At 41.5% G+C, this 13,451-nt stretch overlaps 1 protein-coding gene across 1 annotated transcript; it reads right to left on the bottom strand.

The window, feature by feature from the left end:
* Positions 1–358: 358 nt before the first annotated feature.
* On the bottom strand, positions 359–10,982 carry LOC114091977 (gastrokine-3-like). The gene is made up of 7 exons (XM_027934534.2): positions 10,972–10,982; positions 6,048–6,072; positions 4,431–4,484; positions 4,132–4,266; positions 2,378–2,485; positions 1,232–1,373; positions 359–453 (listed from the first exon to the last, which is right to left on the bottom strand). Exons 2-7 carry the CDS (start codon positions 6,057–6,059, stop codon positions 359–361), a joined length of 546 nt encoding a protein of 181 aa, XP_027790335.2. The 5' UTR covers positions 6,060–6,072; positions 10,972–10,982.
* Positions 10,983–13,451: the final 2,469 nt, after the last annotated feature.

Genomic DNA, 13,451 nt, shown 5'->3' with positions numbered 1-13,451 from the left:
GGAGGAGGAGGAGGAGGAGGAGGAGAAAGGAGATACATCCCAAGAGAGGGAGCTCCTCCTTTGCAGCATGCCTATGTGTGATTTTCTAGGTTGTACTTGGCTGGCAATGTTGAGAGGACAGTGCCGACAGGTAGGGCTCATCTGCTAGATCAGTAATGAAAGAAGCTTTATTGTTCGAATCCAGAGGAAGAGGGTCTATCCATTTTCCCAGACTTCAGAATGGGGTATTGGATTGAAAGAAAGAAGATGGAGATCTGAAATGAGCAGCTTCACAGAGGCAGAGGCTGGGCCAGGTACCTGCCCCAGGCCAGCGGCCCAGGCCAAGTGGGTCCACTCTTCATGCAGCTGACCTGGAGGTTCAGAGTCCAGGAATCTCACCACAGATGGAGAGTCCCATAAAAGATAGAAGCTGGATTGCAAAACAGGAATTAGGGTCGACTGCCAGGGCAGTACCTTTAAAAAGAAAGAGAAGCATTTTACCAGGTAGAATGGCCTCAAGGTAAAATGGATATATTATGAGCTGCACCTGGTGCTCAGCAGGGATGTGGAACCTTGGAAATGGAAGGTTCTACCTTCTCCACTCCCAAGGACAATAAGTGCCTCTACCTCTCTATTTGTTTTACTGACCCATAACTATCCTCCTTAATCCTCTAGCCCCTCCCTCAAGTTCTCCTGAATCCTTTTTCATTGGTAAACTTATACTAAGGTATAAATGACTGGCAATAGCCTAAAGGAACAAGTGTCCTGGTCATATACAGACTAGGGCGAAGATCATGAAATCTTATCTGGTAGCTTTTCAAGCTGAGGTCACATCCCCCAAAGGGGTGCCAACCACTGCATTGTTCCTTTCCCAGTGTGGTCTGGGTCTTACCTCTTCAGCCTTCTTGAGAACAAGAAGTGATAACCCCAAATGGGACTCTAACTCACAACAGACTCCATGATGCTTGGGCATGATGTAGCCTTGAGTCAGGAGAGGACATCCATCAACTGTCAAATCCCTTTGATGAGATAGCTGACCTTGACCTTCTGATGAAGCTAACTCTGCTCCCCATTCTCAGTGATTCCTAGTGTCAAGAAATCATCTCTGCCAGCAGGGGCAATACATCCTGGGCCATGTGATTTTTATACCACTCACAAAGAAATGGAATCAACTATCACTAAATTATGCCAATGACCTAAACACCATACTGCACCTTTTGACTCACCCAAGGTCTTGGGTTTGTTAACACACCTTCTTTCTGTTGATGAGCAAAGTAGGTGGGGACATCTCTGCACAGGTCCTTGATGAGAATTCCATACTGAGCTAAATTCTTGATCCGGCTAGGTGAAACAGTATAGGTCAGGCCGTGGGTGGATGGGTAATGACTGGAATCCTGGAAGAAGTAGCATGTTAAAATGGTGAGACAGCATATAGATGTGGCACAAGAAGGAGGAAGAAATGAAATCCTGGGACCCTGATCCTCAGGTGAGTGGCAACAGGATGTATTTGATTCAATGCACAGAACTAGGCTGTGAACCCAACCTGCCCTAGAGTTCAGTCTCAGACAGCAATATCACATATAGCCACAAGGAGGCGACATTACTCTAGAAAAATTTGTAGGTTTGCGTGACCTGGTGACTTCCTTTCACTCTCTAATGCTTTCTCATCTCTGATGATAATATAGAGTAGATAAAAATTATTTGTTGCATTTACATGTTTTTTCTTGTTAATTCAATCAATGGGATATTTTAGACTTCCCTAAGAATATAAGTTGCTTTATTTCTATGTGACATGAAGTCTATTTTTATTTTTTTCCCCAAAGTCAGGAACCTTTCCTGCCAGTGTTCCAAAATGTGCTCTTCAGTTTTCTTAGCAAATGAGTAGATTTAAAAGAATTGCAAAGGACTTCCTGCTGATTTTTAACTTATCTTAACAATTCTTGTCATTTAAGAGGTTAAGGAAGACAGATTCGGCAGTCTTGGGCTCATTTTCATTTAAAGTTAATACTTGTGTATTGTTTGGTGGTGGGAAGGGAAAGACAAAATTCTCAAGGAATTCCTTAATATAATATAATATTCATATATTATATGAATATTATATTCATATAATATTATATAAGTCACTCTGATATTTACAGTCAACAACTCACATTCACTAGCATGTAGCATGAACCCTTTGATGAATACAAACATCGAAAGGTGGTCACTGCAAGAAATTTTCGTTGATTCAGTTATAATTTGACTTGAAGAGGCCATTTGTATAATGTTGTAATTTCATGGGCATTAAGAGCAAGCATGAACTAAGTCACTCCTTGTGCATAGAATTGTCCTAGGAGATTAGAGGTAAGTTGGAAAACACCAGGGTAGGAGGGGACCAGAGTGACCTGGTCACACTTACCTGCCTGCGTAGGGCCACGCTAATGTCATCCAAACTTGGGAAGATTGCTTGGTCCATCTTGGCAAGGACACAGGCCATCATGCTAAACAGCTTAGCCACAAAGAGGGCCTTTAAGCAACACAGAAGAAACATGTTATTCATTCAGTCACAATAGTGATAGGCACCCACTCTCTGCAGGGACTGACATCCAGCTGTTCTGACTGTAGTGTAGAACACACCAGCAGCGTGCTGATCTGAACAGGGGAGCAAAGGTTAGCACCAGGACCAGTAGCAATGCATACTAAGCCCTGCTGCTCTCCAGGCCCAGTGGCACTGTCCCCTGCTATTTTTGCTAGAGAGGGTTCACTCCCCAGGAATCCCCTGGGGCACTCTGCAGCCACTAAGAGACAGGTGGGCCCAGAAGCACAGGGAGTTAGCTCTAGTAAAACGATTCACTTGAAGGTCCTATTCTGCCACTCAGCAGTCATCAGGGTACTCAGTGGCCTCCCTGCTTATCAATTTCTTCATCCATAAAGCAGAAATAATGACTCCATTCCTACAGTGTTGTCATGGAGATGACAGGGTGAAATGAGATGTAGCTGCTTGTGAGAGCATTGTTTACTGAGTACTTGCTGAATGTACAGGGCTGTTAGGAGTTCTAGATTGAGACCAATAGACTTAGAATCTAGCACCAGGCCTGCCCTGGGTACCCGCTTTTGTATGGTGCTGGGCCTGCCATTTGGTCTCTCTAGGCATGGATTAGAGATGCAGACTCTTGCAGCTGTATCTGACTAAGGCCCACGGTGAATCCTCTCCAGCAATGGTGTTGACTTCCTGTGCTCCGTAGAGTGTGCAGCTGGAATATTTTATTGAAGAAAAGTTTCCATGGCTTGCAGTAGTGATGGTGATCACTAGACTGTGTGCCCTCTAAGAGGATTCCAGAGAGGTCTCCTAGAAGGAATCAGGAATGGGCTAGGTGAAGAGTGGAGGAAGTGTCAGGAAAGAGAACATGGTGGGGACGGGTGAGAGTAGAGGGGACGCCTGGGGTGAGGGCTCCATCCTGAACTGTCCAGAGTGGCTGGAGAGAACGTGACAGAGGTGGGTGGGGGAAGGCCTGGATGGCAGAGGGCATGAAGAGTGTGAGCTTTTACTTCAAAGCCCTACCAGGGTGGCAAGGCTGTTGTTGAAGCTGTTTTGCAGATATGGCAACTAAGGCCCACAAGGCAGAGTGAGATTCCCGAGATGAAGGTGCTTTTCTGTAAGAGAGCAAACCCAAGGACATGGGTGCTCCCTCCCTGATCTTGCCTCTTTCTGCTAGCTCTTGGTACTCAAAGAGATGGCAAGGTGCAGGCAGATTTAAAAAAAAAAAAAAGAAAGAAAGAAAGAAATACATTGCTCTTCTTTAGAAATAGACATTAAAATCTGGAGTCAAGACAAATAACTTTTGTAGCATATCTCAGTTACAAGACACGAGGGCTCTTTATGTGGCCTTCTTAGGATTTTGGCAGCCACATAAAGTCAACAACTCACAAAAACCCAAAGGGATGCAGGAACCCTATAGACCAGAGTCTCCTACATTCTCTGGCTCATAAAGAAGTCACTGCACCTTCAGTAAAGCTGGTCCCTTACCTAAAGGCATGCATTTCTATTGAGGACCTAAACCTGGAGAAGGCAAATGAAGACAGTGTCCTCTTCTCTCTGGAAAAGCATTGAGCTACATTTGGGACCAGACAAAGCTTCCTGTGGCATTGTAATGAATGCGTTTCACATCTTACATTCTTGTAGTCCAGGATTCCATCCCATTGACTCAAAACATTGTTGTCTCGGATGCTGACCATACCTCGGAAGGCGTTGATATGGATGAGTTGGGTCCCAACAGATCCATCCAGAGGATGGCTGTCACTGATGTTCTAGAGAAAACCAAGCAACAGTGAGAAGAGTAAAAAACCCACAGTATTCTGTAAGTTTAAGGGTTACCCATATGAAATTTGAGGGATGTCACTCTGATTATCACCTTGGAAATATTTCTGCCCAAAGGGGACTAGACAGATGGGACTCTCTTCACGCTACTTACCCTTAGGGCCAGAGATGGAGTTAGGAAGAAGACCACGAGTATGGAAGATGCAGTCTGAAATGGGAACAAATATCAATGCACTTTTTCTTTAACTTCAGATGACAGTCCACAGTCTAAGGCACTGCTGGGGTCAGAGCCTCCTTAAAATGATTTATAATTTCCACTGTCTCTCATGCCCACAGGGCTCCAGTGTGTATCAGGAGACTAGTTCAATATGGTTGAATGGGGTATTCTGGCTTCTCAGGAGGCAAAGCTTTATCATTCACTCAAAAACACTTACTGGTTTGCTTCTGCAATCAATCATTGGGATGAATATTAGGCAATCTGACAGACCTGCACACAGGGTCTGTCAGATTGCCTAACAATCTGCACACAGGGTAGGGCCATCCTAGGCCAAATGTAATAGTAGTCACAATTCCAGGCCTCCGTCTCCTTTAGCTGCACCTTCTTCTCTACTTCCAGCCACTGGTCTAGATCGTTATCCAAACCCCAAATCACATTGTTGGTCCTGCCTTGCCCTATGCACCCACTTAGAAACAGATAGATATCCTATTGATTTCCTTTCCTCTGGATTCTCTTAGCTTGCTTAAAAATAAAAGACCAATCACTAGGGTTTTTTTTTTTTTTACCTTATTTTGAATAGATTGTATTCAAATGTGACCAGTTCTTAAAATACTGGTTGCTAATCATTTCCTTTCTGTGTGGTCTGCCTTGCCACACAGGAATTTCAAGCATCAGAGAAGAAGTGAAAGAGAATTAGTTGGGGGTGGCAACAGGCTAGGGAGAAAATGCAGCAATAAACCCTTCCCTATATTCCACAGCTCATTATCTGATGTATTCAGACTCACTTGGCTCAAGTGCACTTCCACACCAGCTGGAATTGACAGGCACTCCCCCTCTCCCCCATCCCCATGACAGCCCATGAAATACTCCAGGGGCAATTCCTACAGTAAAAGGTAAGATATGTCTTTGAAGAAGAAGTAAATAGCTAATCAACGAACAGTAATCATAGTGTGGTGAGGTCAGTCAAGGAGATAATGGAGATGCAGATGACAAAATTACTGATGCCATATGTAATATACATTTGAAGATTTCCTGTACTGGCAATTTGTAAATAAGATAAACCCAGGAAGACAGGACCTTAAAATATGCACCTACCCAATGCTGAAAAGAGTCCTGAAACTTAAGAAATTGGTTATTAGTTTCCTTGGTGAAGACTCTTCTTTCAGATACTAAAAAACAGAATGGTAGCCAAGCCCAGTGGTGCATGCCTGTAATCCCAGCGGTTCAGGAGGCTGTGGCAGGAGGATCAAAAGTTCAAAGCCAGCCTCAGCAACTTAGAGAGGCACTTAGCAACTGAGCAAGACTCTGCCTCTCTCTACATATGGGCTGGGGATGTGGCTCAGTGGTTAAGCACCCCTAGGTTCAATCCTCAGTACAAAAAACAAAACAAAACAAACAAAACAATAAACCAGAATGGTATGTGCCAAAATAAGATTTGAAAATTCTATTTGGATTTATTTGGAAGAGTCCAGTAGGGTAGAAAAGATCTTCTCCCTAGCTATTTTATATTCTGAGGGTAAAACTACCTTATTTAAAATTAGAAAATGTACTTACAAGGTGTTTCATGTTGTCTCTCTCTCTCTCTCTCTCTCAGACTTTGTGCAACTGCTTTCATAATAGGATTTTGTATGTCCCACTTATTTCTAAATCTGGTTTATATAGCCCTAGACTTTGCAACTATTGCCATGATAAGGGCATGTGGGAGTAGCTAACCATGATCCAAATACCACTTGGGAGAGAGAGAAAGTTTATGTAATTACACTTATCACTTTTCTTTGAGTTCATCTAAGTATTTTCCTTTCTTCCTGATACCACCACCCATTCCAAGGCAAACATAGGAAATGAAGGAGGCCTTGTGGGCTGGCATATCCATGACCTTAACTGCTAAGGTAAGGATTACAAACAGTAGACCTGCACAAAATGACCCAGATACACAATCAATGAGCTCACTGTTTCTACTTGTCAATTTCTGAAGTTTTTTTTTTAATTATTATGTTTAATAACAGGGTGGTTGGGAGAAACCTTATGAAGCCCAAAGAGGCAGACTGAGTTCAATTAAGATTAAACTGGTTGAAAATCAATCTGGTCCAGCTCTTCATCCAAACCCCAAAGCACATGGTTTTGCACTGCCCTCTGCCCACCCAACAAGCTGACCTAAGTTCACCTCTTCAAACATCCGCCTCTGGTTGACTTTCCTAATATTCTGAAATTTTGTTCTCATTATATGACTCTCTCCTCCCAGCTTTCACTTCAGGGTGTTTTTTTCCATAAAGAACACTTTGTCCAGCCCAGAACCCTTGATACATGAGGAACCATGACCTTCATGTAACAAGTTAAGCACCAATTTAGGACTTTTCACACATTGTCTTCATTTTCCTTAAGTTCTGATGTGGTGGCCCAGTGACCTGGATCAAATACCTTAAGGTGAGAACTAAACAGATATTTTTTTTTTTTTGAGAGAAGAAGAGCTAATTAGGTGAGGCTGGCACTGGAGTGATCCAAGAGGAAAGATAGGCAGCTCAGTCCTTACTTAATGCAGCTGGCCATGGGTACTTTGAATAGATGGACATGGTCATCCAGGGCTCAGATAATATCCGACTCATATCTCCATTGCTCTCAGTACCTTAAAAAATGTACAAATGATATATTCAGTCATTATTGACTAAGTAAGTAAAATGGATCAAAAGGATAACTTTTAGAGACTAACAAAAAGTGTTATGCTTTGTCTCTAAATAGGTAATGACAATAAGGGAGAAATAAAAGTTAAACCATTTTTATTTTAGCCCAGGGAGTTTGTGAGAAGCTTAATAGAGCCATCAAATTTCTAAGGAAGAAGGGATCATGAAATGTCATGTGGATTCGCTAATGAAAACTTTGTAGGAATCAGGAAGAATGGTGATTCTTAGAAAAACAAAAGCATGTATGAATTACCTTACAACTTCTTATAAATCAACTTCACAGTCATGATTTTATTTGCTCCTTATTACAACTCTATGGGTTAGGAGGAATAGTAAATGATAATCCATTTTTACAGATGAGGATATGTATGCAGTCAATAGATTAACAAGTGTACATGAACTAAGTTCAGTTTCCAACTCTGCATTAATCAGATCTATCATTGCAGAGCTAAAATTTGAACTTGAGTTTCTGGACCTTGAAGTTTCTAATTATGGGCAGTCCCCCCACCAAATGTACGGCCTTTTGGAGTTTGTTAGCTTCAGAACGTAGATTAAAAGAGCAAGGATCCTGGTGGAACAAATGTTCTGTTTTTATGTCCCTATATATAGTTTTCTGTTTTTCCAGAAACTATGTTGAGCAACTAATTTTGTTGGAGTCTCTCTTGATGCAAATGGAAAGAAACCAAGTCATTCAAGTTGCAGACAGCCAAGCACCATGCCCCTTGCCCTAAGTTCAGGTGTAAGGAGTGAAGGATCCAGAGTTAAAGGAAGCTGTATCATAGTGAGAGAACCAGCAGGTGGTTCCAAATGAGCCTCCAGTCCTGGAAAGATCTGAAATGGAGGCAATCCAAACAAAAAGAGAATAGAGTTCCAAAAGGAAGGAAGATAGAGAGATAAGACCTCAAGGAATTAAAAAGCTATGATGGACAACCCATCACCTCTGAGGTCCCTACTATTTGACATCTGTTGTTAACTGGAGGGCAGTCATTTAATTCCTCTCTTCAAATGTCCTCCAGTAGGATCAGCCTCTAGGGTCACCCTTGTCGTCTTTTGAGTAATGGCATAGTGTTGGGATAGCTCCACAATCAAATGCCTTATGTCAAGGAAGTTATTCTTAAATGCAATTATTATTATTATAATGATATCTGAGTACTTATTAGAGTACTGACATGTAAGTTTGCTAATAAATAATGATTCGATTGCATATTGAAATCTGCATTCAGTTCTGCAAAGACCAATAGTCATGTACCATGCAAAGAGGAATATTTCACCAATAAAGTCAAACCATGGAATCTCACTGAGGAATGAGTTTTGGCTCAAAGAAAGTTTAGAAAGCACCCCCATTTCCCCACTGCATACTCTCCTCTGTCTTCCAATCCATTCTTAAATTCTTCCAATCCCACCACTTAAATTCTCAAAAGTCCTGCAAACATTTTCATGACTCGGTTGCCATTAACCTTTGCCTCCCTGCCTTCTACTTCTTTGCAACCTATTCCAGATGCTGACCAAATCTTCCTCTCCACTTTCCCACATACATAGCCCATGCTTTCCTAACTCCATGCCTAGGTCCATTCCTGGAGGCTCCCTATTCTACTTCTTTCCCTTCTTTCTTCTTAAGCTAAATTTGAACAACAGCCCCTTTCCCTCATCCTTACTTCATTCACAGCCATATGTGCTCTCTTCTTTGGAAACATTTTAGTTCTCTTCTTGTACTCTACTTTTTCTATTTACATTTTTGTGGTGTTATACCTATTCATATAGTTGTGTGACCAGGTCTTCAAATTTCACATTGATGCCACTTGGCTGTAAACTCCATGAGGTTAGAGATTCTGTTTTGTTCTCTGCTGTTCTTGGTACCCCACGCAGAGGAGGTACTGAAAGTTACATATGTTAAATGAACGAATGAATGGGTTATAGTACTGATATATTATTCATCTTTATACCTCCTGGAGTACTTAGCAGTATCTGGCAAATAACCAGTGTGCAGTAAATATTTGTTGAATTTAATAGCAAATAATGGAATCAGGTATTTCATGCCAACGTGAATGAGGAAAATAACTAAAGCCTGAACAGAATAGCATGTTCAACAAGAAAAATGGCCCTCTTTACAAGTTCCAATTATAGGGCTAGCAGAGAGACATAATTAATATTTTTGTCCCTAGATTTGAAGTTAGGAGATGAAGACAAAAGAAAACGAAAGCCAGACATCTGCAAAGCTGATTGCCTTTTATCTTATATCCTGGAAACTTTGGCAAGAGCAAAGCTCCTTTGCCCGGATTCCTTGTCCTGCTTTCTGTTTGCTAACTCTGCTTTGATTTTTCTCCTTAATGTACCTATTGCCTGTTGTAAAACCAGAAACTTCCTCATCCTCACTTTCTTGTCTCATTCCAAAACACAGACTTCTACATTCATCCCTGAAACTGCACTGATATTTAACTAGTCTTTTCACGTTGGCAGAACTCAGTGGGGAATCAAAACTCAGGATTTTTTTTTAATTAGTCAAGATTCACCCATGTGCTATCTACTGTATTGCTTCCCTAATTCTTAAGCAAATGCAAAATGTAAATCAATATTCCAGTCATATCATTATGGTCACCAACAGTGTCTTGTTCTATTGCATTGTGTTTAATCTACAGATTGTGAACCATACTCTATCTGGCCCTTTTCATGCAGATGCCACTTGTTTTACATTCCTGTGTTCAGTCATGATTATGTCCATTGGTTATGTCCATGATTATGTCCATCTCTGCTTACTTCCTCTACTTTTCTGATGTCCCCTCTCAGGCCCCTGTGCCTCCTTCATTCCTATATACATTCAGAAACCTGGGACCCCCGCCTTCCAGGCCACCAGCTGCCCTGACCCCACTGTGCTCCTGCTAACTCTTCCCTTTCTGGCTCTATTTTCCTGGATGTCCCCTCTGTCATTTCTTTAGACCTTCCCTTGTTGGATCTCAGGCCCTAGTATTTTCTCTAAAGCAGCCACCTCTGAGCAGGCACAATTGTTTAGCAAACATTGTCTTGCTGTACCCTGAGGTACTTATCTCCAGGTCCACAAAACCTCACATTGCTTGGTTTACCCCATTTATTTCTGAAGGCAATCCTGGGTAAATGAAAGCCAGTATCCCTAGGTCACTCCATCTTCTTAGGCAAAGACATTGTCTTTTATACAGCTTAATTCCCATATTACTAAACTTGTTATTCAAGTAAAAACTTTAAATAACCTGATCATTTTTCCTCTTTAATGAGAGCCCACCAGTATTTGGATCGCTGGCCTCCATGAATACATCCAAGTCGTTACCTCCAAGTCAAGATTTGGGTTACTTTATTGATCTGGCTTACTTTCAGGCATATGCCAAACAGCAATCTGATTTGGGCAGGTTCCTGGAAGATCTAACTCATGAGATGACACAACTTTGCCCGTCATCTTGTAGGAATACATTTTGGCTTCTGAAAATTGTCACTCTAGCAAAGGAGGAAGTGACCAAAGGCTTGGGCAATAGGACGTGCCTAGGAACTGTTAGGAAAGCTGAATGCTGACCTCTAATAACCTATGAAAGGAAATTGGGAGATGAAGGAGGGGCAAGATACCATTCCCTATGCCCCTTACAACATCCCTATTATGCTATTGTGAGTTAGTTTCTTATTATATCAGGGGTCAATGCTTGAGTGACCTGAAGAAATCTTGCCTGTGAGAAGATTTTGGTTCCCAGAAAGTCATTGCAAGGTACAGTTTTTCATGATAACACAAGTATGAAGCAACTTGTACATCACCAGGTGTGACCTATACAATTCCCACATACATGCTGTTCAAGGGCAATGCTTCTGAAGCTTTCCATCATGTGTTTCCAGAGCTGCCTTCTGCTCTCCCTTTTGGACATCAAGTTCAGACTGAGTGCTGAGTCATTAATTCATTCCTATTCCTTATACACTAGAGAAGAGTGTGTGTGGTAATTAGCCTTCCAGCTGATTCTCAATGATACTTCCTTCCTAGTATTTACGTCTTTGTATAGGTTCCCCCCACCCCAAATAATGAAGAGGGTTGACCTGTGCAACCAGTGGGATATTGTGGAAATAACAGTGCAGAACTTTCTAGGTTAGTTTATAAAAGACAATGTGGCTTCTGCTTTGTACTCTCATGGATGACCCACAGTGGAGGAGCCAGCTGCCATGTTGGGAGACACTCAATAGCCTTAGAGAGAAGTTTATGTAGTAGGAAACGGAGGCTTGCCGTCCATAGCCATGTGAGGAGCCACCTTGGAAGTGGATCTTCCAGCCCTAGTCTTGCTACAGGTGACTGCAGCCCTGGACAACATTTTGACTAAAACCTCAGAAGAGACCTTAGCTAGAACCATCCAGATGGGCCCCCTTGGATTCTGGTCTGTGTAATGCACTACATGTCAATTGTGTAAATGTTTTGGATACTTTACTGTGCAGCAAAGGATGGTTGGTTTTATTTTATTAAATTCACACAACATAAAAAGATTTATTTTGAAATGTAGAATTCACTGATACTTAGCATAGTCACAGAATTATGCAACCACTTCTTCTACCTACTTTCAAAGCATTTTTATCACTTCAAGAAGAAACCTCATGTCCATTAAACAGTAACCTCTTATTCCCCTTCCCTCACCCTCTAGCAATTGCCAATCTGCCTTCTGTCTGGAAGGATTTACCTGATATTTACCTGGATATTTCAGACAAATGAAATTGTACAATATGCATCCTTTTCTGTCTAGATTCACTCACATAGAATATTTTCAAGGTTCACCCATATGTGGCATCCACCAATATTCCCTTTCTTTTTACAGCTATGTTCCTCTGTATGTACAGATCACATGGTGTTTACACATCCATGTCTTGATGGACAGTGTGGTGGTTTCTGCCTTTTTGCCATCGTGAATCTTGTGGCTATGAACATGTTTGTACATGAATTTGTTAAGGCACTTGCTTTCAAGTATTTGGGGATATTTAAGTAGGAGTGGAATTGATGGGTCATGGAGTAATTTTATTTTTAGTTTTTGAGAAACCACCAAACTGTTTATATAGCTGATGAACAGTGTTACATTTCCATCAGCAATGTAAAAAGGTCACAATTTCTCATATCCTCAGCAACACTTGTAATATATATATATATATATATATATATATATATATATATATATATATATATTTAATTATAGCCATCTTAGTAGGTATGAAGCTCCAATGAGATGATATTTCATTGTGGCTTTGTTTTGCATTTCCCTAATGAAGGAATAAATTATTTGACACATTGGCTATCAGAGTCTGGATTTGGTCCATGTAAGGAATAGTACCTTATAGTGTTCTACTTATTAATTCACTCATTCCTTGAACAAGGAATCCTTGAGCATCTTCTACTAAGTAGGACCTGGGTGTTGTAGAGATCTTAAAGATAAATAAGACAGTCTATTCCCCAAAAAGCTTCCTGTTAACTTGGGGAAATTAGATGTTTAAATCAGCATGAGTTTGCAATCCATTCCAGAGGTAAGCAACTTTGAAGGAGATGTGAGGAAATATTAACGAACTTAACTTCACATTAAGGAAGGCAGATTTAAGACTTTGGTGGGAGCCAAAAACCAAGATTTAAGAGTTCTTAAGCTGGGTGAGGTGGCACATGCCTATAATCCCAGTGGCTTGGGAGGCTGAGACTGAAGGATCAGGAGTTCAAAGCCACTCTCAACAATGGCAAGGCACTAAGCAACTCAGTGAGACCCTGTCTCTAAGTAAAATTCAAAATAGGGCTGGGGATGTGGCTCAGTGGTTGAGTGCCCCTGTTCAATCCCCAGTACCAAAAAAAAAAAAAATTCTTGAAACAACATTATCGACTTCATGATTTTGTGATTTTGTCCAGGCCTAGACCCTCCCAGGAATAAGTCCTTGCTTGAAGCTCCAATCTGGCTCTTCCTCACCTTTCAGCCCATTCAGGTTCCCCTGGGGCTGGGTGTAGGTTTGGAGTTGGTGGGGTTGGTGGGAGAGAAAGTGGGTTTTTGTTTATTTGTTTCGCCTATCCACAATCCGTTTCTAACCTTGAGCCTAGACTTTGGGTCAGACTTCATTCATTTTGCCCTGGCGTCAATGCTGTCTCCTCGGCACCTAGAAGGCTCCAGCCTGTTCTGATGCAACCCTATTCCCGTTGGTTCCTCTAACTGATATTGGGAATTGTAACAGCTGCTCATATTGAACTTGAACTTTGAATTTTATTGACTAAAAAATAATTACAACCAGGCTTTAGTTTCTTTTCTTTCCCTTCTGGCTGGAG

This window comes from Marmota flaviventris, chromosome 14 (genome assembly GCF_047511675.1).
Source record: "Marmota flaviventris isolate mMarFla1 chromosome 14, mMarFla1.hap1, whole genome shotgun sequence".
Classification (NCBI taxonomy): domain Eukaryota; kingdom Metazoa; phylum Chordata; class Mammalia; order Rodentia; family Sciuridae; genus Marmota; species Marmota flaviventris.
The sequence above is the reverse complement of the archived record's forward strand: the minus strand, read 5'-3'. Positions and strand labels throughout refer to the sequence as shown.